Here is a 25,175-nt window from a genome sequence, read left to right on the forward strand (position 1 = left end):
TTTTGAGGAATCTCCATACCGTTTTCCATAGTGGCTGCACCAATTTACATTCCCATGAATGGTGCGTGAGGTTTCCCTTTTCTCTACATCCTCTCTAAAACTTATTTGTTGTCTTTTTGATAATTGCCATTCTGACAGACGTGAGGCGATATCTCATTGTCGAAATCAGGGGTTTGCATTTCCCTGATGATTAGTGATGTTGAGCACATTTTCATATGCCTATTGGCCATTTTTCTGTTTTCTTTGGAAAAATGTCTATTCAGATCCTCTGCCCATTACTTAATAGGTTTGTTTGTTTGTTTTTGATGTTAAGTATTATGAGCTCTTTGTACATTTTGGACCTTAACCCCTTATTCGATATATTGTTTGCAAATACCTTCTCCCATTCAGTAGGTGATCTTTTTGTTTTTTTGAGAGCTTCTTTCCTTCACTATGCAAAAGCTTTCTTGTTTCATGTAGTCCCGTTTATTTATTTTTGCTTTTGTTTCCCTTGCCTGAAGAGACACAGCTAAAAAAAAACGTTACTAAGACTGATAACAAAGATCTTACTACCTATGTTTTCTTCTAGAAGTTTTTCAGGTCTTACATTTAAGTCTTTAATCCATTTTGAATTTATTTTTGTGCAGGATGTGAGAGAGTAGTACAGTTTAATTATTTGGCATGTAGCTATTCAGTTTTCTCAACACCATTTTTTGAAGAGGCTGCCTTTCCCAAATCGTATATTTCTCCCTCCTTTGTCGTAGATTAATTGCCTATATAAGTGAGGGTTCATTTCTGGGCTTTCCATTCTGTTCCATTGATGCATGTTGCTGATCTCTTAAGCTCACATGCATTTCAACAGCCCTGCATTTTTATTCCTCCCCTCACATTTACTGTTTTTGACATCATATTTTACATATTTTTGCTTTATGTATCCCTTTACTACTTATTGTTGATATAGATGATTTTACTACTTTGGTCTTTTTATCTTCCTACTAGCTTTTACGTGGTTGATCTACTACCTTTACTGTATGTTTGCCTTTACCAATGAGATTTTTCCTTTCATAATTTTCATATTTCTAGTTGTAGCCTTTTCCTTTTCACTTAGAGAAGTACATTTAACATTTCTTGTAAAGCTGGTTTGGTGGTGCTGGACTCTTTTAGCTTTTGCTTTTCTATAAAACTTTTCATCTCTCCATCAAACCTTAATTAAAGCCTTGCTGGGTAGAGTAGTCTTGTTTCTAGGTTTTTCCCTCTTATCACTTTAAATATATCATGCCACTCCTTTCTGGCCTGCAGAGTTTCTGCTGAAAAGTCTGCTGACCATCTTTTGGGAATTCCCTTGTACATAACTTGTTGCTTTCCCCTTGCTGCTTTTTTTTTTTTTTTTGCGGTATGCGGGCCTCTCACTGCTGTGACCTCTCCCGTTGGGGAGCACAGGCTCTGGACGCGCAGGCTCAGCGGCCATGGCTCACGGACCCAGCCGCTCTGCATCATGTGGGATCTTCCCAGACCGGGGTGCGAACCCGTGTCTCCTGAATCGGCAGGCAGACTCTCAACCACTACGCCACAGGGAAGCCCCTCCCTTGCTGCTTTTAATATTCTTGCTTTAACTTTATGATCGTTACCTGGAACTCTTTATCAGGTAGGTTGCTTATCTCCACTTCACTTAGTTTTTCTGGGGTTTTATCTTCTTCCTTCATTTGGAACATATTCCTCTGCTGCTTCATTCTGCCTAATTTGCTGTTTTATTTATATGTATCTGGTAAGTTAGTTACATTTTCCAACCTTGGAGAAGTGGTCTTTTTTAGAAGTCCTCTGTGACTCAGCAACATACTCTCCTCTCATCACCAGAGCTGTATCCTCTAAGAGCTCTTCCTATGTGGGCTTTGTGGGTCCTTCTGTTGAAGGAGGATGACCACTGTGTGCATTCTGGTAGATGTGGCTGACCCCCAGTCCAGTTGGTTGCCAGGTTCTGCCTTGTGTGGATGCTGCCAGCTGCTGGTGGGCAGGGCCGGGCCACAAGGCAGCTGCCTGCAGAGCCCTGGGTAGTCCTGGGGCTAGGGTTGGCCCACTGGTGGGCAGAGCTGGGTTCTGGAGTGGGTGGTTGTGGGACCTGGTATCCTGGGTCTAGTGTCTGCTGCTGGTAGGTGGGCCCAGTTCCTGACACAGCTGATTACAGGGTCTGGAGTACCCCAAAGTTCATGTTGGCCTGTTGGTGAGTAGGGCTGAACCCGGGGGTGGGGAGCTGAGGGGTCAAAGATGTCTCAGAGCTGGTGTCAGCTTGCTGACGGGCTTGGTGGTTGGGTCCCAGAGCTGGTGTTGGCCTACTGATGGGCAGGGCCATGGTCTAGGGGGTCCTGGAGCAAGTGCTGTCCTGCTGATCTGGATGGCTTTGGTGCTCTGGTGGTCCCTGGACTCATTTCCACCCACTGGTAGATGAGGAGGAGTCCTGGGGCTAGTGCCAGCCCACTGGTGAGTGGAGCTATGGCCTAGGTTCTCTGGCTGCAGGGCCCTGAGGGTCCTGGAATTGGTGTGTTGGCCTGCTGGTGGGCAGAGCTGGGGCCTGCATTGTCCTGGGGCTAGTGGCAGCCCGTCGGTGGGTGTGGCTTGTCCAGGGGCTAGTGCCAGCTTGATGGTGGGCAGAGCCAGGTCCCTACAGATGGCTGTGGATAGGCAGGGGATCCCAGGACTAGTGCCAGTGCATTGGTGTGTGGGGTTGGATCCTAGGCCTTCTGGTGGACAGGGCTGTGTCCCAGGATAGTTGTACACTCAGAGAATGTTAAGGAAATTGGCCTGCTGGTAGGTGGGGCTATATTCTCACCCAGGTAGCTGCTTGGCCTGAGGCGTGCCAGTACTTTTGCCAACGGGCTGGTGGGCAGGGCCGGGTCCTGGCACTAATAAGCTAGGGGGAGGATTCCAAAATGGCACTTGCTAGCACCAGTGCTCGTGTGGTAGAACAAGGTCCCACAAATGGCTGCCACCAGTGTCTATGTCTCCAAGGTGAGCTCCAGTTGCATCCTTCCTCTCTGAGAGGCACTCCGAGATCAACAGGTGGGTCTGACCCAGACTCCTTTCAAATCACTGCTTCTTCCCTGGGTCCCAGAGCATCTGAGATTTTGTGTGTGCCCTGTGAGAGAGGAGTATCTATTTTCCACAGCCGTCTGGCTCTCCCAAAAGCAAGCCCTGCTGGCCTTCAAAGCCAAATGTTCTAGAGGAATCATCTTCATGGTGCAGTACCCCCAGGCTGGGGAGGCTGATGCAGGGCCTGGACCCCTTGCTCCTTAGGGAGAGCCTCTGCAATTGTAATTATCCTCCTAGTTGTGGCTCACTCACTGTGGGTATGGATCTTGACTATACTGTGTCTCTGGCCCTTCTACACATCTCATGGTTTGTTTTTTTGTTGAAGTATAGTTGATTTAAAATATTTAAAATATTATATTAGTTTCAGGTTTACAATGTAGTGTGATTCAGTATTTTTGGAGAACATACTCCATTATAAGTTACTATAAGATAATGACTATAATTCCCTGTACTATACAATTTTATACATGCTAGTTTGTGTCTGTTAATCCCATACACTTAATTTGTCCCTTCTCCCTTTGGTAACCACTACTTTGTTTTCTATGTCTGTGAGTCTGTTCCTGTTTTGCATATACATTCATTTGTATTAATTGTTTTAGATTCCCCATATAAATGATATCATATAGTATTGGTCTTTGTCTGGCTTATTTCACTAAGCATAATATTTTCTAAGTCCGTCCACATTGCTGCAAATGGCAGAATTTCATTCTTTTTTGCATTGGTTGTATAGTGGTGAGCATAGGTGCCTTCCATTCTTTTTATGGCTGAGTAATAGTCTATGGAATACATATACCACATCTTCTTTATCCATTTATCTGTTGACGGGCACTTGGGTTGTCATGGTTTGTTCTTTATATAGTTAGTTGTAGAAGATCTTTTCTGCTAGTCTTCTGGTCTTTCTCAACAAAAGCTACTCTGTAAATAGTTGTAATTTTGATGTGCCAGTGGGAGGAGGTGAGCTCGAGGTCTTTCTACGCACCCCACCCCCTGTCTTTGCCACTGCCCTCCATATACAAACATTTTGAAACTTTGCTCCAAATTATAAAACAAAGAAAACAAGGAAAAAGTATAAAGTGTGGGAAAAGTAAATTCAGCTCTATATTTTAGTGAATAAACTATAACTTTTCAATTGTCTAGCATGTTGAAGATTCAAGAAAGAAATTATGGAGGAAAAGAGTAACTCAAAAAAATCTGACTGGCAGAACTTAATGCCACTTAATGCCACTCTGATACTATAAGAAAGCTATCATTAAATATATTAGGTTCAGTAAAAGGAAATTATTGATAAAAGTTGTGTTTCAAATACCCACCTTCTAAAATTTCCCACACCCACACGTAAAAGAACAGCACAGAGAAGACTACTCACAGAAACAGCAATAATCCTAATTCACAAACTATTATGATTATTTCCTAATCATGTGATATTTGAACCCCTCCAGGAAAGACCTTGAGAAAAAATACTCTGGATTATAAGCAGGATGTGCATTTCTTTCAAAGTAATCAATACAGTTTTGCAAGTATAAAGCTGTTACCTAAAATACATTAGAATCAAAACTATTAAAATAACTTACACTTGAAACAGAGTCCAGGCAAATGAAATTCAGACAAATTACAAAAAAATGAAATTGAAAAGAATAGAGATATAATAGTAGTTTGAGCTGGTTCTAGTGTTCCCTGTCAAGCCATCTCCTGAGTCTCTGTTCAGCTGGGGGGTCAGCTGAGGTAGGATGAGCTAGATGGCTCTGCTCATATGTCTTTTGGTTGGTACTGTTAATATTGGCTATAGGCAATGAGTGTCACTGTACATGTATCTCATTATCCAGGCAATTATTCCAGGCTTCTTCACATGGTGATTTCAGAGTCTCAAACATCAGTGGGAGAGGGCAAACTTGAAGTTACTAGTGCTTTTTAAGCGAAAATTTTTATTGAAGTATAGTTGGTGTATAACATTTTCTAAGTTACTGGTGTACAATATAGTGATTCACAACTTTTTAAAGTTATCCTCCATTTATAGTTATTATAAAATATTGGCTATATTCCCTGTGTTGTACGATATATCATTGTAGCTTATTTTATGCATAATAGTTTGTATCTTTTAATCTTCTAGCCCTATATTGCCCCTCCACACTTCCCTCTCCCCACTTTTTAAGTCTCTAGTTACATCATGTTTGCTCTTGTTCAGTCAGTATGGAAGATAGCTACCCAATGGTGTGGATTCAGGGAGCAGAATTACTGCAGCCATTTTTGCAAACAATATACCATGTGATTTATTGAGGTATCAACAGCTATTTGGTGGAATAACAAAGATTTGGATATCCTGACCCTCAATCCTCTTGTCTCAAAGCCTCATTTTAATTTGTTCCTTTGAACAGGAGTTAGTAATACAACTCCCTTGACCACCATAACCTTAAATTGAGAATTCAGCCACCCTAGAGGTAAATTACCTAGGGGACTTTGATTTTCTTTCACCATTCTGATGCTGTTATCAAGCTTTATCTACCAAAGACTCCCTCTCAATAGTGTCAGGCCTCAGTAATGCCATATAAGCACTCTGTCATTGTTCTGTCAATTTTAAGATTGTTAGAAATGTCTGATTAAGTGACAACCAAAATCACTCAGGACTAGCACCCAGGCCTCCTGAGTCAGAGTCCAGTTATTTCCCAACTGGACCCTAACTCTCTGCAAGAATGTCCCTGTACAAACAAAAGACTAAACTAATCAGAAGGAAGATAGCTTCTAATATTTTAGCTCTTCTGAATTCTCTTTTTCATTAACTGCATTACGTATGTCTTTCTACAGTGCCTATTGCAATGCCTCATTGCATAGTAGGTAGTGAATAAATGTGTAATAAATAAGGAGGTAAGAACTTGTGCTTTTTCATTTTTCTTGATGTAGCAAAAGTTGAGACAGGAACCTGGGGATTTTATTTGATTTTACTTCTCCGGAGAATTGTTTTAAATGGGAATGATTAGTACATGCTGGTGGCTGTGTTTGTTGGTAAAACTTTTTGGAGGATATATTAGTAATCTCTATGGAAAGTCCCCAAAGGATACATGTCTTTAATTTTACTCATTGAAATTCTAAGGATATAATTAAGGATGTATGATATTGCTGTTTTTAATTTTATATTGGCAGTAAGAGCATTTTCAACATCATTATGAAATTCTTAGTTATCCATTTTTATTTTATTTTTAAATTGAAATATAATTGACATATAGCATTATTTAGTTTCAGGTGTGCAACATAATGATTTGATATTTGTATATATTTCAGAATGCTCACCAAAATAAGTCTAGTCAACATCCATCACCACACAGAGTTACAAATCATTTTTCTTGTGATAAGAACTTTTAAGACCTACCTTCTTAGCAAATTTCGAATATGAAATACACTATTGTTGTTAACTAGAGTCACCATACTGTATATTGCATCCCTATGCTTTATTTGTTTTATAACTGGAAATTGGTATCTTTTGACCCCTTTTACCCATTTCACACCTCCAACCCCCCACCCCACCCCACTGCCCGCCTCTGTTCTCCATATCTATGAATTTAATTTTTTGTTTTTTTAGATTCCACATATAAGTAAGTGAGATCATACGTTATTTGTCTTTCTCTGTATGACTTATTTCACTTAGTATATGCCCTCAAGATCCACCCATATTGTGGCAAATGGCAAGGTTTCTTTCTTTTTCTTATGGCTGAATAATATTCTATATAGATACCACATTTTCCTTATCCATTCATCCATAGATGGACATTTAGCTTGCTTCCATGTTTTGGCTATTGTAAATAATGCTACAGTGAACATGAGGGTGTAGTTGTGAATTCTCATAGGTACTTTAAGGCACAATCACCACATTTTCCCAAGCGCATTTGGTAATAAAATCTTGCTAGATAACCACCACAGGTAGAATAGGAGAAAGTAGAAGACAATGGTGGGAAGGCAGAAGGCCAGGATCCAGTCCTAGAATAACAGAATGCCCCTTCCCATCTTTTTTTGCGTCCTCTGCCCTTTCTATACATTCCTTCTATTATTTTGTTTTCTCTTTTTCCCCTCTTTTGTAACTTCTTTCTAAATTTGTGTTCTTTTTTCTATGTTAATAGGCTATGTCTCAGTTTTTATGCATTGTTAAATGTGTATATATATATATATTATATATATATGGTATGTATGTATATACCTTCACACATATACATCTATATTCAGTGGCCTTATCAAGAAAATTAAACGTTCATTTTTTTTTCCATTATGGTTTATTACAGGATATTGAATATAGTTCCCTGTGCTTTAGAGTAGGACCTTGTTGTTTATCTATTTTATATGTAGTAGATTGTATAAAAGTTCCTTTTTAACTATAATGTGGTATTTCCTGTAACTGGTATTTCTTAGGTCCTAAGAATCTCATTGCAATATTTGTTCCTTATTTCCAGAGGTGCAATCACATAGTTGTTAAATAAGATAATTTAAAATTTCCCTTTAATGGATTGAATGTGATTCTACATTTCCAGTATCCTGATTATCTGCATTTAAAACTGGAATACAAATGCCATCTGATTTTTCTATCTGTAAAATTTCTTTGCAGATACTTTTAATTACAATTCCTGGCTTTTTGATTAATTATACATTAATTCTTTGGTATTTGGCATCTGTGAATAAATTACTTTTGAAAAACACCACATGGTTATTATTTTCAGCTATCCTTGTGAGTTCAGATCCTATGCTGACTTCATCTTCTATAAAAGACCTAGGTAAGTATATTTTTCTCTTTTCCTATATTTAAAATATATTCTATGCTTAACCTGTCTAGTTTTAAGATCTTTTGTTCACTATAGCTTTTCACTATGTGAAGTGAGGTGCTGGGACATTGGGGATTGAGCATAGAGATTCAGGTGGTGATGCTTAGAACAGAAGGAAATGCCAGTGATGGGCTTACTTAGTATTTTAAGTCTTACATTCAGTTGTGGAATTGGGCAGGGGATTATTTGTAATCCTTGACTTTATACATGCTTCTATCCTGAGCCAACAGAGTAGTTCTGGGGGAATCGCAATATTGCATGTACATTGCAGTGACATTTCTATTGCCCAAAACCCCTTTTCTGTTGAAAACACTGTCGTTAAGATAATGCTATTTGTAAAAAAAAAAAAAAAAGAAACAAAGAAAAAGTCTTTGAAGTGTTTGTCACCATTAAGACCAAAAGCCTAAAAAGTCAAAAACAATAAAATCATTAATGATACAGTGTGTACTATTTTAGGAGAAAGAAATCTATATTTAGAAGTATAAAATATCAAGTCAATGTAACCCAGAAAAAAATCCAAAAGCCTGATTCAAAAAAAAAAAAATTACCTAATTTGTATTCCCTCAGCTATTTTTTAGTAATGAGAACAAAAACATTTGCTTTAAAGTAGAATTAAAGTATAATTTTAATATGGCACATACATGCACATACACACACACATAATTTTTATGGCCACTTGAAAAGGAAAGAGCTCTCTGAGGCAAGTAGAAACAGAGTAGTGCAGAAACCTCAACTGTACCTATGTGAATAAAGAAAAGCCAGATCTTTAAGTCAAGGAGATTTGTCTGTCCCGCAACCCTGCTTCTATGATACTGTCAATGTCAGGCCCTTTCCTACTCAAAAGATTTGGAAGAGTTCTATGCTACCTAAGAGAATTCCATACTCCTCTTAATTGGAATCTAGTTACTTATTCCACTGACTTCCTGGCTTACCATTGTTGAATTTAAATAATTTCTTTGAGTTGAGTTACAAGGTCGTTCTCATAAACTTTGGCCATCTTGTTGTTACTTTTGGAATTTTATTTTTCTCCTCAATTTGCATCTTAAAAAAATTTTTTTAAAATAAAGTATCTTTCTCTTGGCAACATTTTTTCTGAGTTTTCAAAGCAAGACTTTTATATATTTTTTACTTTATTCTCAAAAATAAAATCTGCCCAGGCCAATGTCTGGAGTACATGAATACATTCACATTGTCTTAAGCTTTTTAGGGTCCACTGACTTCTCTTATGTTCCTTGTCTGTTATTTATTTCCAAATACTCACATTTTGTTATAGCCCCATTTTCTAAAATGGAATAGTTATACAACAGTGTCAGTTAGGGTTTGTCTTTGTCTTTGTTTTTGACTAAAAAGACACCACCAAAACATAGTGGCTTAAAACTACAATTATATATATATATATATATATTTTAAACATCTTTATTGGAGTATAATTGCTTTACAATGGTGTGTTAGTTTCTGCTTTATAACAAAGTGAATCAGTTATACATATACATATGTTCCCATATCTCTTCCCTCTTGCATCTCCCTCCCTCCCACTCTCCCTGATGGCATGGGCTGGGCTCCACTGATTGTGGCTAGGCTTACTAATGAATCTCCAGTCAGCTGGAGGGTCATCTGGGGACTAAGTGATCTAGGATGGCCTCAACTAGGAAGATCCACCTTTCTTCCATGTATTTCTCACATTCCTCCAGAAGGGTAGCCAGGGAATGCTGCCATGGTGGTGGCAGGGATCCAAGAGAGAGGAAGCAGAAATCTTCCTCAAGCCTCTGCTTTCATCAAGTCTCATTAAAAAATAATAATAATAATTTTTTTAAATTTAAAAAACAGAACTCTTTGGTGAGAGAAACTGCAACATCTTACACAGAGGGCCTGGATGAAGGGAGAGGTGAAGAATTGGACCATCAAGGCAATTGAACTTCCACAGGAACAGACTGCTTTGGCTTTTCTTCTCTTCCAACAGCATACTTACTGTATTAGATTGTGATCACAACTATAGAGTGGTTGGTTCACAGGGAGGGCTTTTACCATTTCCTTAATAATATTTCCTTTCTATGGACATTTTGAAAATCATTAAAGGTGCTCAAAGTTATAGTTTTGCCCCTACAGGCACATTGAATAGCAAAGAAAAAATGATAATTGATGGATATCTAAACTTAGAATATCATCATAAATAGAGGAGGATGAGGATGGAAGTAGATTATATCAGGGTGCTCTCCATTAATGGAGCTTGATTTCTAAAACCATTGAAAGTGATGTATGGGAAAGTCAGACAATGTCTAATTATAGTGTGATTATCAGGACAATTGCCTTAATACTTTGATTAGGTACTGTGGTATAAAGCCTTAGTTTATAAATATACTTTATTCCTCCACCATCATTTTTTTCTTGTCTTAAATGCATGATGTATGTATTTATATAAGCCAAGTCTCAGAATTAAAAGTAATAAATTTAATGTTTTCATCTGTGCTTTGAAACAAGGAATGAAAGCTCTAGTTGATTATCTTACTTACATAAACTATAATCAACCACAATTAATTTGGTAACTAATCACGGTGATCTAGACTTATCTTGTTGTTGATACATAATGAAATTTCCTTGAAGGGAGTTTACAAACATGACTAAAGTATACTTAAGTATGTAGGAAAAGTATGTGATATAAATACATAGCTGAATATCCTTCTAATTGCTGATAAAATTTTATTCTTCAACATTGATGAAGTTTTTCCCACCTTAAAAAAATATTTTTCCTTCTGCAGGTCTTTCTAGAGGCCTCATCAATTTAATTAATGGAGAAAGTCTGATGACCTCTATAGTGTCTTTAATAGTGTTTACTAGTATTATGGATATTAACTTAGGCTTGCAAAAAAAAGTAAACTATTCCTTAGGTAAGGACTTATTTTTTTCTTAATTTCTTAAAATTAGAATCCTGTATTTTCTGAAAGTTTACATGGATTTTGTAACACCTTACCATAAGTTATGCTTATACAAACATAGTCGTATTAGTATAATGATTTACTCTTTACAAAGCACTACCACACATCCCTTATTTAATATCTGTTGTAGTTTTGTTGTGAGGCTGAGGTGGGACTTTTCACGAGGATGCATATAGAAGCAACATTCCACAGGCCTAGGCTGAATCAGAATGCTTGATAACAAGAATGAGGGATGTTGTTTTTTATGCGTTGAAAATGAACTCAAAAGAAAAGCCAGGTAGTGCATCCACCAGTGGCAAGAGGAGGTGGCTTCCCTTCCCTTCACCCTGGGACTATCTCCCTGCAGGCAATACAGAAAGCTGTCAGCTCAGGGAGGAAATGTGAGTTATACAGCCATCTACAAGGCCTGAGCACAGTGCTTGTAAGCAAAGAGACTGTAATATGCCTGGAAGCTCATTTACCACATTCAGATAGCCCTGAACAATAAGTATGTTATTTCCTTTATCATATGTGTATGTGTGCATTTGTGTGTATGAAATAAATGATATATGCACACTATAATGCGTGATTATAAAGTATTTATAAGGTATACAGATGAGTAATTATCATTCAGGACCAGAAATACAGTTACCAGCACTCCCATGAGCATCTTATATGTCCCTTCCCCATGCTTTCAGTGGTGCTCAGAGTGTAGTCTCAATAAAATTAGAAATTAAAAAGGAGAAGTTACAACCAACACCACAGAAATACAAAGGACCATAGGAGACTACTATAGGCAACTATATGCCACTAAAATGGACACCCTAGAAGAAATGGACAATTTTTTAGAAAGGTACAATCTCCCAAGACCAAACCAGGAAGAAATAGAAAATATGAACAGACTAATTACAAGCACTGAAATTGAATCTGTGATTTCAAAAACTCCCAACAAACAAAGGACCAGGACCAGATGGCTTCACAGGTGAATTCTACCAAACATTTAGAGAAGAATTAATACCTATTCTTCTGAAACTATTCCAAAAACTTGCAGAAGAAAGAACACTTCCAAACTCATTCTATGAAGTCACCATCACTCTCATACCAAAACCAGACAAAGGTACCAAAAAAAAAAGAAAGAAAGAAAATTACAGGCCAATATCACTCAATATCACTGATGAACGTAGATGCAAAAATCCTCCACAAAACACTAGCAATCCAAATCCAGCAATACATTAAAAGGATCATACACCATGATCAAGTGGGATTTATTCCAGGGATGCAAGGATTTTTCAGTATCTGCAAACCAATCTATGTGATACACCACATTAACAAATTGAAGAATAAAATCCATATGATCATCTCAATAGATGTAGAAAACGCTTTTGATAAAATTCAACATCCATTTATGATAAAATCTTTCCAGAAAGTGAGTGTAGAGGGAACCTACCTCAACATAATAAAGGCCATATATGACAAACACACAGCTAACATCACATTCAATAGTGAAAAACTGAAAGCATTTCCTCTGTGATCAGGAACAAGACAAGGATGTCTTCTCTCCCCACTTTTATTCATCATGGTTTTGGAAGCCCTAGCCACAGAAATCAGAGGAAAAAAAAAAAAAGAATTAAAAGGGATCCAAATTGGAAAAGAAGAAGTAAAACTGTCACTGTTCACAGATGACATGATACTATACACAGAAAATCCTAAAGACACTACCATAAAACTACTAGAGCTCATCAATGAATTTGGTAAAGTTGCAGGATACAAAGCTAATACACAGAAATCTGTTGAATTTCTATACACTAACAATGAAAGATCAAAAAGGGAAATTAAGGAAACAATCCCATTTACCACCACATCAAAAAAGATAAAATACCTAGGAATAAACCTACCTAAGGTGACAAAAGACCTGTGCTCTGAAAACTGTAAGATGCTGATGAAAGAAGTCAAAGATGACACAAACAGATGGAAAGATATACATGTTCTTGGATTGGAAGAATCAATATTGTCAAAATGACTATACTACCAAAGGCAATCTACAGAGTCAAGGCAATTCCTATCAAATTACCAATAGCATTTTTCACAGAACTAGAACAAAAAAATTTTTAATTTGTATGGAAACACAAAAGACCTCGAAAGCAAACTTGAGAAAGAAAAACAGAGCTGGAGGAATCAGGCTCCCTGGCCTCAGAGTATACTACAAAGCTACAGTAATCAAAATGGTACAGTACTGGTATACCATACTGTTTTGATTACTGACTATTCTTTTCCAAAAAGAATCACCCCTCTCATGTCTTCCTCTAGGGAGCTGGTTCAGGTGGTGGACAATTAATTACCCTACTTGTGCATAAGAAGCACTTGCTTTCAACATTGCTCTGTATCCAATTATTTTACCCAGGACATGGCAGCTTGGAACATCAACTGGAACCCCAGTTTAGCACAGGAAGGTACATCCTCTTTAAATGCTTCATATATGCCATCTGTGGTGTATAAGAAAACCAAACCAACTACCTACATACAACCTTTTCCAAAATCCAAAGTACAAAACGAGGTGACACCATACAGCACTTAGAGAGTTTTTACCATAAAACTTGCTGCAGATAAGGCCTTCCTGAAGATGAATAAGGTGAACAAAAAAGAAATGTTTATATTCAGAAGCATCTTAAAAACTCAAGAGCCACCCTTGGGGAAAACTGAAAAATGTAAAATGTAGTCATACATGCTGGTCAGAAGGATCCAAGCCCAGCCCCTATACCTGATCTAGTATTCTACCAGGTCCCATTTAAGATAGTAAATACTGATCACAGAATTTCAGGGAACTTTATCAGAGGCAACATCTACAATCTAATCAAAAGAACTTTCTTGATATTCACTGAGAAGCAAAAAAAAAAAAAAAAAAAAAAAAAAAAAAAAAGAAAAGAAAAAAGAAAAGTACTGATTTGGAAGTTAATTCATTCATTAATCCAACAGTTACTTGTTGATATGTACTATGTGATAGCTCCTATCCTAGGCCCTGGTGATTCAGCCATGAACATAATAGTCCTTGCTTTTGTGGAGCTTGCCTCAAAAGTTTGACTATAATCAATGGAATAGAATTTTGTTTTTAATTAGATTTCAGAGGAGTAAAAACTTTTAAGTAATCACTGTTAAAATGATAATAGTAACAACATTTTATTACAACTGTCTGCTGTAGAAAGAAGAGAAAAGTGAACTTATTTTCTTTGACATCAGGACTTTCTCTGAATTTTTAATAGGAGAATTTTCCTTAAGAAAGGTTCTTGATAAGTTTTACTGGCATTTCATTTATATCAGTTAACACAACTGTGAAACAGTAATTTTCATAGTAATCATTATTTTATAACATGTAATTGTTTAAACAGTATTGCTCTATCTTTGAAGTGAACACATATTTCATAATAGGGAAAACCAAGAAGTTACTACACTCAGAGGTTCTTACCTTTTCCTATTTGTATATTAGAAGTTTAAGAACATTGTAAGAAATAATGGATTTGCTTTGAGGCTTTTCCTGACCTAATAAATCCATTCAGCATATATTGTACTCATTAAGAGCTATATTTCTTTCTTAAAGGGGAAAGCAACTTTTAAACTGGGTCTTTTAACTCCAGTTCCCTGCATCCTTCTGAAACCAGAGTCGGCCTCCAGCCTGTTTCATTTACAGGAGGTGCTGGATTCCCAAAATTATCATCATGGTCAACTCCATACCTAGAATGGATGTGACTTAGAGGGTCATTCATGAAATTCTCCCAAGTTCACACTATCCCTATGGATGTTAAGTCTTTCTGCTTGGCATATCTAGAAACCGTGGCTCCCTTTCAGCCATAGGAATGAGACTAGGTAGAGAAAGAATCTAAATAGCCTCAGTACTCTTAACAGTGCCCTCTCCACCAGTGGACATGATTAAGGATTCATAAATGGATTCTTTCTTCTTCATTTTACTATCTAAGAGCATAGCTCTAGGATTTACTTCCCCAAATTTAGCCTTGTTTTTCGATGTGGTTGCTGTTGCTGTTTTCTGTTGGCCATTCTTTGTTTCGATTTTGTTCTTGCTCTTCACATATTCTGTTGAAGTTGACCCTTCAGGCTTTCCTGACCCCAAGACCCACTCTCATCTGTAATTCAAACTTTGCTCCTCTGTTCCTCACCCTGTAAAGGTGGGAAGGACTTCTTCACCCACTGAAAATGCCTGATTCCGGCAATCAAGGCTATCAAGGGCTTAGGTTTCCTGTTTTCCTGGGAAGGGCATCATAACGACTATAGAAAGCAATTTGGCAAGATATAATAATATCGATAAAGGATCAACTATCCTTTAGTGTAGTAATTCCACTTCTGGGGACTAAGGAAGTAATCAGAGAATTACAAAATAATTATGTACAGAAATACACACTGCAACATTGCTTATCAGGGAAAAAACTGGAAACAATGAAATGCCCAACAATAAGGAACCAATTGGATTGGTTTGGCAGGCCAAGATAATATAGGAAATTCACTCAGCTGGGACTCAGAGGCATTCCTTGTTTTGTATTTCTTTGTGTGTATTACGTTAGACCTGGAAAATAAGTTCCATGGGTTTAGAGACTTTCTACTTCTTCTTCGTTACTGTTTTTCCAAAATGTATTACAATTTTGGCACTGAATAAACATATATTCCCTAATGGGGACTGAAAAAAGCTCTTAAACTAAACTGATAAAATTTTACAAATTTGTGTCTGACTTTTAACATTTGAAAAGAAACTCTTTCAATTTAAGAATAAGAAAATACCCTACATCTACCCCAAAGACTATGAGCTATTTTTAAAGATAATGACAAAAAGGAAAGTTGACCCAGATTATCACTTAAAATTAAGAGCAAGTAAGTTCTATTAATTATTTCCTGTTTACTCCCCTTTCTTACAGCCTATAGTATCATGGATAAAATTTGGTCATATTGTATAGCAAGTCTCTTGTTTGGAATTCTAACTTCAAAACTGGTACAATTGTGGTTGTCTACTGTTTTTGGAGATGATGTGAATCATATAAGTCTCAGCATTTCAATTCTGTACCTCATCTTTTATATTTGTAAGTAAGAGGGCATTGCCTAAAATTAAATGATGTAGAAAAATTGAAAATAAAGATATGGGAAATATTTAGGCCAAAAAGGCAAAAAAACAAATTCAACTGATCTAGAAGGAATATTTTTGAAAATAATGTATCAAAGGAGATTAAAACTATTAATATGTGTACAATGGGAAACAATGCACCAAGATATATAAAGACAATTATAAATGACAAGAGAAATTTGACAAAATCATAATTACAATGAGATACTTTAACATGCCTTTCCTAGATAATTTCATAACCAAGTGGACAAAAAAATGACTATGGCTATAAAAAGATTTAAATAAAACTCAAATGCTTGGCTCACAAGATATATAAAGATTTTTATCTTCCAAAACAGAATACTTATCCTTTACATATACATATAGACATTAACAGAAATAAACTAGACTAGAAGAACATTACAATAAAATTTCAAACATTGCTCAACCATAATGCAATTAAATGCTAACTACAAAAGGAGGGTCTTTAAAAATAAACATTCTAACTGCCTGAAATTTAAAAAAACTTTTCTTGGTAACTCTTCAGTCAAAAAGGAAATAAAAATAGAAGAGATCAAGGAAGGCTAAACATTAGAAACTCTATCAACATTACTAATCCATTTACCACAACTCCCTTCTCACGGAAGTATGGCAGGCAATGATAGTTAGCCATATCACTGTTCCCTGACAGAGCCTCAGAATCACTTTCAACCCAGCCCTTTAGACAGCTCCACAAATGATTTGGAGTTGGCATGTGTGATAATACTTACTTCCCAAATTACACTATGACTTTCCATTACATTTAGGAATAAGAGTGTTTCCTAGCCTCATATCCGTGATTAAACACAGACGTAAAGAATGGACTTGAGGACACGGGGAAGGGGAAGGGGAAGCTGGGACGAAGTGAGAGAGTGCATGGACTTATATATACTACCAAATGTAAAATAGATAGCTAGTGGGAAGCAGCTGCATAGCACAGGGAGATAAGTTGGGTGCTTTGTGACCACCTAGAGGGGTGCGATAGGGAGAGTGGGAGGGGGAGACACAAGAGGGAGGAGATATGGGGATATAAGTATATGTGTAGCTGATTCACTTTGTTATAAAGCAGAAACTAACACAACATTGTAAAGCAATTATACTCCAATAAAGAGGTTAAAAAAAAAGTTCTGGAAGCTCTAGCTAATATAATAAAAAAAAAGAAAGACGTTTATACATATTTTAAAGGAGAAAATGGTTACATCAGTCACAACATTTTAGATTATATAGAAACACCCAAGAGACTTAATTAATAAACTAAGACAAAACATTTTAGATTATATAGAAACACCCAAGAGAATTAATTAATAAACTAAGATAACAAGGTTCTTTAATAGTTTGATATAAGGTAAATATATAAAAATTAATAAATCAAATAGCATTCTTATAAAGCAGCAGTAACTAGTTATAAAACATAATGAAAATTGATTCTCTTTACATTAGCAAAAAGTTATAAAATATCAAGGAATAAACTTAACAAGAAGTTTGGACTTAAACAGAAAGCTACACAAGTTTTCTGAGAAGTATAAAATTTAAATAGACACAAAGAAAAGCTTCTTTTTAGAAATGCTAGAGTAACAGGATTCATTACTTTCATGTCTGAGGAAGGAAATGCAGAACATAGGGATGTGAGGTTTCCTAACTAATCTGGATTTAAACCAATTATAATCTAGTGAGGTTGCACAATCGTTAATGAATTAATAAACAGTGAGAGAATGATGAGTCAGTACAAGTACATTCGTTACATACTACTTTAATGGTGTATTCCTAACGCTACCAAATTTATATTCCAGCAAACATAATTTCCTCTAACATCATTAAGTAAGCATAGCCTCAAGATTAAGAGTTACGCTCAAGGAAATAATTTTATCTATTTATTTTAATTTTAAAAATTGAATTATCATTGATTTACAATATTCTATTAGTTTCAGGTGTACAACATAGTGAATCAGTATTTTTATAGATTATACTCCATTCTAAGTTATTACAAAATAATGGCTATATTTCCTTGCACTGTACAGTAGATCCTTGTTGCGTATTTATTTTATACATGATAATTTGTATCTCATAATCCCCTACCCTATCTCCAAGAAAATTGTTTTAAATTTTTAGAGTCAAGATGTCTCAATAAACATTTTAGCAAAAAAAAAAAAAAAATCCTAGGACAGAATTTCATGAAAACAGATAATGAGTAAATATAAATCTAATGTAAAAGAACTTTTACCCTGACCTAGCTTATTGTTTATATTAATATCTTCAAGGTAGTCATCATAAATATTTTCCAAATTTTACCATTACTTAACAAGTTATAAAGAGTAGTCCAGGATTTGATCTCCTCAAAGCACATACATCCACAGTTTCCTCTTCCTTCACGATTCAAAAATACTAAGTAAAGTGTTAGTTTCTGGCTTAGGTATCATTCCTAGCCAGAACTAAAATAAAGAATATAAAACTTGTAATTTTCCATCTCTAGAAAGGAAGACTCAATAGTGTGATAATGTTGTTCATTTCATCAAATTAAGATTATCACAATCTGGGGCTTCCCTGGTGGCGCAGTGGTTGAGAGCCCGCCTGCTGATGCAGGGGACACGGGTTCGTGCCCTGGTCCGGGAAGATCCCACATGCCGCGGAGTGGCTGGGCCCGTGAGCCATGGCCGCTGAGCCTGCGTGTCCGGAGCCTGTGCTCCGCAATGGGAGAGGCCACAACAGTGAGAGGCCCGCGTACCACAAAAAAAAAAAAAAAAAAAAAAAGATTATCACAATCTGAATCAAATAATGATAGAATTTTGGAGGGAGGTGGAATTTTACAGAATAATTTAAAAAATTCATCTGGAAACAAACTGTGAGACTATGCATGACAACTTTTTTAAAGTGAAGAATTTTACAATTAGGTAAGTATTAAACATTTAATAAGCCTTAGTAATTAAAATACACCTGCTATTAACAGGGGAATACAAAGTAAACCAAAGAAACAGAAGGGGCACAAAACAGATCCATGTATGACAATTTGATAAACATGGCAATAATGATCAAAGTGGCATATCCATAATATTCTTCAATATTAAAACAAAAATTTTAATCTGTACTTGTTAACTAGAACAATGTCTAGTTAAGAGAAAAAAAATAAGCCCATTACAGAACTGTATTGCTGTATAATCCCTCTGTAGTTTTTCTTAATATGTGACTGTATATATGTATGTTAGAAGCATGCCTCTGTGAGTGTTCACAGGGTACTCCACTCCTCTCTAAGATCTTGATCGAATTATCTTAAGCTTCCAATTCTATAGTCTATGAAAACCCAAAGATATCTCCTCAAAATTTCTGAAAATTTCTGGAGTTTTCTTCCTCATAATCTCTGCTGCCTCCTCATAAATATATAACAATTTCTTCTTCTTAGACAAGGGGAGCGCACAAGGAATATTACGCTGTGTAGTTCACAACTCTATGAGATCTAACAGCTACCCATATCTCCTCACTTTTCCATGTTTCCTGCTTAATTTTTACCACTTGTCTGCATTATAGAAATTCAGCAAGCAGCCTTTAATGCTTGGAGTTGCCTTCTGGGTGTCTCATTCTGTACTTTCAAGTAGCTTATCTTATGATTTTTTCTAGGCAAATATAGTCTTCTCTTCAATATAAATTTCAATCAAAATGTTCTTTACTATGCGGCTGCTTCCCACTAGCTATCTACCTTACGTTTGGTAGTGTATATATGTCCGTGCTTTGTGACTGCCTGGAGGGGTGGGATGGGGAGGGGGGGAGGGAGGGGGACGCAAGAGGGAAGAGATATGGGAACATATGTATAACTGATTCACTTTGTTATGGGGCAGAAACTAACACACCATTGTAAAGCAATTATACTCCAATAAAGATGTAAACAAACAAAAAAAAGAGGAAACAAACAAAAAAATTGTTCTTTAAAACTATACCTGAAGTCCTGGCAGTGGAATTATGGGTATTCCCTTTTTCTAAAAAATATAATCTCTATACTGTATCATATTATTTGAATTTTTCACAGTGATAATATATCACTTTTATAAGCTACTTTCAAAATTATTTTTCCCTCTAGCTCATGAAAGCTAAGAGAATGTTTAAGAATATTCCACAGTTTTCTACACTTTTCAGTCCCTGACAGTAAATTCACCAAACCAAAATTAAACTGGGGAAGTAGATCCATATTAGGTTTCTATTGGCTCCACTCCCTTAGTCTTGTCACAAGATCAAACCATTTCTATCTCCTACTGTCTTCTAAGAAAAAGTATGTGAAGTGGGCTAGTCCATAGAGAGCTCATCAGCTCACTTCTATTTAATTCATCCAGAGCCCCCCTGAAAAAATTAGACCTGTGAAGGGTGCTCTAGCCTCACTAGGGCACATGAAGAGATTTGTGAGCTCCACATTGTTGCCAATGATCAGAAGCCAAAGCAGTGCAAGGATGTTCATTACAGACTTTTCTGCACAGTTGGGTATGAATCCGAGGAGGAAGAAGGACAATGGGTGGTGATAATAATTTGTGATATCCAGTTGAAACCAAGGGGGATAACCTCTCTATATGAAGTCACTACTATCAGATATCTGATGTTTTCATCTCTGGCAAAATCTGTGCCACTGTTGATGTTAAATTAATATTTTATATTTGTTTCTTCAAAAACATAGGTAAGCTAGTTGGAATGTCTGGAATATTTACCATCGTCATTATGGGACTTTTTTTAAATTCTACAAGTTTTAAACCAGGAGTTGAAGCACTTCTTCTTGAGTGAGTGGCTAACATATTTTCACTTTGTTTCGTACATTAGAAGTTATAATATTGTAATAGTAACTACATCTATGTCTACATGGTCAAAATAAGATACTGACTTGAAAACTAGCTACCTAAAACCCGTTCTAAAAACTCTGTTGCCTGTGTCCTCTAAACCTCCATCTTTAAGCAAAATTTGTAACCTCACTTTGAGTTCATGTTGACTCTATTTCACCACTAATTCCCTTAAGTCTCTGACCATATTACTCAGTAATGTTCAGGCTAATCCCCTAGACAGGGGCCAGGATTAAAGTAAGGCAACTGAGACCTTCATCTCAGGCACAAAATTTAAGAGGGTGCCAAAACACTCAGTAATCAAAGTAAATATTTTAATGCAATATTTTAAAATTGAAATTAATACAAAAAATCCATGGTGAAAATACAAAATTTTAAAAGAAAGATCAATATTACTAACAGTTCCTTTTGCCTCAGGCTCCAGTATGGGTCAGTTTGGCACTGCCACTAGAATGGAAGACCAATATTTTAAGGACAGTGAAGAGAGGCCATGCAAAGCCAATTAAAAGATTAAGCTGGGGCGTTTAAATACAATTGGCAGTGTTAAAAAAGAAAATAGAAGAGTACAAATTGTGCCTTGCTCAAGGGCACCCAGCTGAGGGGGTGAGTGGAAACTGTCAGTCTTGAAGAAGGGGTACTTTCTGTAATGTTCCAATACATGGGATGGGAACTTGGCCTAAATCACACAATGGCAACATATTAATATGTGTTAACAGAGGGCCTGAACATAATCAATGATTTTTTGGCTTTTGGGAGAACATTATGGAAGATGAAATGAGTTCAGAAGTAAGAAGCTGAAAAGTATAGGATTTTATAGGATTTGAGAGCACGTCACTAAAATTTCCTGTCAATTACAATGGAAGCCAGTTGTACTAGCTGCTAGGCAGCATTAATTGGGCCACCACTGTAGGAAGCATTTAAAATGTTATGCATGTATTTATATATATGGGAAGTGATTCTGAAGGCTCCCTTCATTCTTGCTGTAACTGAAAGCTGGCTCTCCCCTGAAGACATTATTTCCCTCATGTTCCTTAAAGGTTATAGTGTCTTTCTCACCTGCATCCCTGGTGCTATAAGCCTAGGGTTGAGGTGGGTGATTTTTCTGTACCTCAGTCATTTCTATATTATTTTTCTTATTCTTCCCCAGAGGAGCCCAGTTTTGAAGCTCATACCATCAGATTATACCATCGGCCACCCTCTTGGTTGTAGTTATCTCTAGAACTCTGAGTCACACTCTCCATTTTGTGAAGATCTTGGCCCCTGTCTCACTGCGACTCTCTCCAACATCATGCTATCACCATCCTTAGTGGCATCAATCAATATTCACACAGTTGATCCTACTATTCCCTCACCTTTCCATTCCAAGACTTCCTTTCCTCCTGTGAGCACATCTATCATTCCATTTCAGCCACCCACTTTATGCTCATAAAAATAATAACTTCTTAATCTCAATTTCAAGAATCTTACTATCTAAAATATAATATGTGCCAGCTCCTACTCTCCAAGACAGTGGAAATCTAAGATAATAATGGTAAATCCTACAAGAGTCTACAGCAGGTCCATGCTACTCTCTAAGAGAGGAGGCGCACCATCGCCCATCTTTTCAGCTTAACCCCCTAGGACCCCAATTCTAACAATTCTGTTGTCACACTGAGAATATAACACATTGAACCTATGATGTTTTCTGATCCTCACCCACCTCACTTCCTCCTTACCCAGATCATTTCTTTTCTTTAAAACCATCTAATAACTTCTCATTTGGCTACAAGTCAAAGTTGTTTCAATGGCAAACAAATGATATGTTTGTCCCCCTGTTACTTCTGTGATTCATTTCTACCACTCTCACCCTCACCCACCCTGCTGTAGCCACACTTATTATTCCTCAAATATACCAAACAGGCTTCCTGTTTGGGCTTGTGTTCTTGTGCTTCTGCTCTTGAAATGTGCTTCCTTTATATATTGGCATAAGTAGCTGCCAGTTTCATGCTTCTATTCATACATCACCTTGTTAGAAAGAAATTCCCCAAATAAGAGATAGTTCCTTGTCAACCCGTATAATTCTTCTTAAGTCATATAGTACTACTTGGTTTATTTTTAATTTTTAAATTTTATTTTAATTTTGTTTATTTTTGGTTGCATTGGGTCTTCGTTGCCATGTGCGGGCTTTCTCTAGTTGCCGCGAGTGGGAGATACTCTTCACTGCGATGCAAGGGCTTCTCATTGCAGTGGCTTCTCTTGTTGCTGAGCACAGGTTCTAGGCACGTGGGCTTCAGTCGTTGTGGCTCACAGACTCTAGAGCGCAGACTCAGTTGTGGCGCTCGGGCTTAGTTGCTCCGCAGCAACTAAGGGATCTTCCCAGACCAGGGATCAAACCCATGTCCTCTGCATTGACAGGTGGATTCTTAACCACTGTGCCACCAGGGAAGTGCCAACCTGTATAATCTTTTATTCTTGGCAAATTGATGTCCCTAAAATGTCCAGGCCATAAGGTCTTATCATTCCTCTAGGCTAAGGGCTGTGCAACATTGAGATATAAAAATGACACAGATGCCTAGATCTATAGTATCAAAATCTATGAGGGTGAGAGCATGGCATATCTGATTTTTAAAAACTCTTCCAAGATGTTACTTATATACAGAAAGGGTTGTGACCTTTTGCTCCTGTAAAAGGTCTAGATTTGTTAGGATAACTCATGATCACCAAATAAAGAAAACAGACTTAAAAGAAAAATTCAGATGCTTTTTTCTGTGTGCCTGACTGATTGAACACACACACGTACATGCGCACGTCTATTAGATGGATTGGGAGCTTGGTTATTCAGCTCATATCCACTCTGAATTTGGTGGGCATTGATTCCTTACAGAATCTGGTTTCCCCCTCATAAGATTTCTCCCGTTAATTTCTACCATATATGAAAGAGTCTTGATAACTCTTCAATATATGTCACTTAATTGATTTGATTACATTTTGTGCTAATCTCAACAAGACTGAGATTTTTGATATTTGGAAACATTTTCCCACAGCGTTTCATGTTGAAATTTTCTCTGGTAATGCCTAGGTATTTATGTTTCAGGGACAGAGTCTGGCAGCATATGGGTAAAACCAAGCTCTTTTTCCTCTCATAAAATGGTGTTCATGTACCCTTTTAATCTTTTCCATTTATTTTGCTACACATATAATGTCAACCTTAAATACATGAAATATACAGAAAGATAACATGAAGTTTTAAGTAGCTATGGTCCCAACACCCAAAAAATGACAAATACTCGTGTCTGAGTGTACTTTTTCAAACTGCTTTGCCTGCAGCTGATGAGAACATGAGCTTTGGGAATGATGCAGAGTTTTCCTGGGCTCTGGAGTACTTGAATAAGTACAGACTCAGAAATCACAAAAGGAGAATCTACAAAGGGCATTCATGTGAATAAAAGATTCATTCACATATTCTAAGTGCTAGCTAGATTTTGGGCAAAGGCTTAATCCTATCACTATGTAAATCAGACTAGTAGTTCAGTATTTCCTTTTAAAATAAACAATTTTAGATCTTCCTAATGGTACAAGGACTTCACAATCAGTATTTTCCAGCTACTTGAACCATAGTGCCTGAATGAGTTCTGTCAAATAGTATAGCTACAACCTAACATATCTTTCAAAGTCAACCCAAATAGAAAGACACTAATTTACGTTCAGTGTAAGCTGGTTAAAATTGCTTTAGAAGTATTTGTTTACTTGCCTTAGTGCTCCTTTCTCCCCAGTTAAATTATAAGCCCCTTGAGTGTTGGTGAATGCCTTATTCATCTTTATTTTCTTTATAATGCCTAGCACAATGCCTTAGACAGATAAGTCTTGCATTGAACATGTTAGATTAATTAACTATATTTAAATTTTTTTCTAAAAATGCAGATTCTGGAGTTGTCTATCATTTGTTGCTTTTCTTATGGTGTTCACTTTCATTGGACCTCTAATTCCTGCACATACATATTTATATATATCATTTTCTGATATATATTATTCATTAAATATCTACTTAACACTTGTTGTTTTCAGGTAAGAAAGTCATTTGAATATTTCTATTTATAAGACATTGACTAAGCCTGAAGACATTCTTTAAATGACAGAAATGTTTCATACCTTAGAATGAAAAATTCACCCAAACTTTCCAAGGAATCATCAGCAAATTAGCACTCAGTGTTTTATTCAATTTTAACTGCATTTCAAAGCAATGCAAGCATGTTGTAAAATTTTTGAAAATTAGAAAAAGGAAAAAAACTTCTCATAATCTTACTACCTAGAGGCAACGACTACTAACATTTCATATATTTCCTCCAGTGTTTTTTATTGTTTTTTATTCTATGAGGTTTCATGAAGTTAAACACCTATCATAAATAAAAATGTTATCTTGCTTTGTTCACTTAATATTATATATTAGTATAATATATATATTGTATAACAAATAACT

At 36.5% G+C, this 25,175-nt stretch overlaps 1 protein-coding gene across 1 annotated transcript in view; it reads left to right on the forward strand.

Moving 5' to 3' along the window:
• SLC9C1 (solute carrier family 9 member C1) overlaps window positions 1-25,175 on the forward strand; it is a 93,506-nt gene that overhangs the window by 6,310 nt on the left and 62,021 nt on the right. The window contains exons 4-8 of the mRNA XM_024735320.1: window positions 7,649-7,814; window positions 10,619-10,747; window positions 15,691-15,852; window positions 20,563-20,662; window positions 24,620-24,763. Coding sequence (XP_024591088.1) covers window positions 7,649-7,814; window positions 10,619-10,747; window positions 15,691-15,852; window positions 20,563-20,662; window positions 24,620-24,763 — 701 coding nt within the window. The remainder of the gene's footprint in view (window positions 1-7,648; window positions 7,815-10,618; window positions 10,748-15,690; window positions 15,853-20,562; window positions 20,663-24,619; window positions 24,764-25,175) is intronic.

Source organism: Neophocaena asiaeorientalis, unplaced genomic scaffold (genome assembly GCF_003031525.2).
Source record: "Neophocaena asiaeorientalis asiaeorientalis breed wild unplaced genomic scaffold, Neophocaena_asiaeorientalis_V1.1 scaffold136, whole genome shotgun sequence".
NCBI classification, from domain to species: Eukaryota; Metazoa; Chordata; class Mammalia; order Artiodactyla; family Phocoenidae; genus Neophocaena; species Neophocaena asiaeorientalis.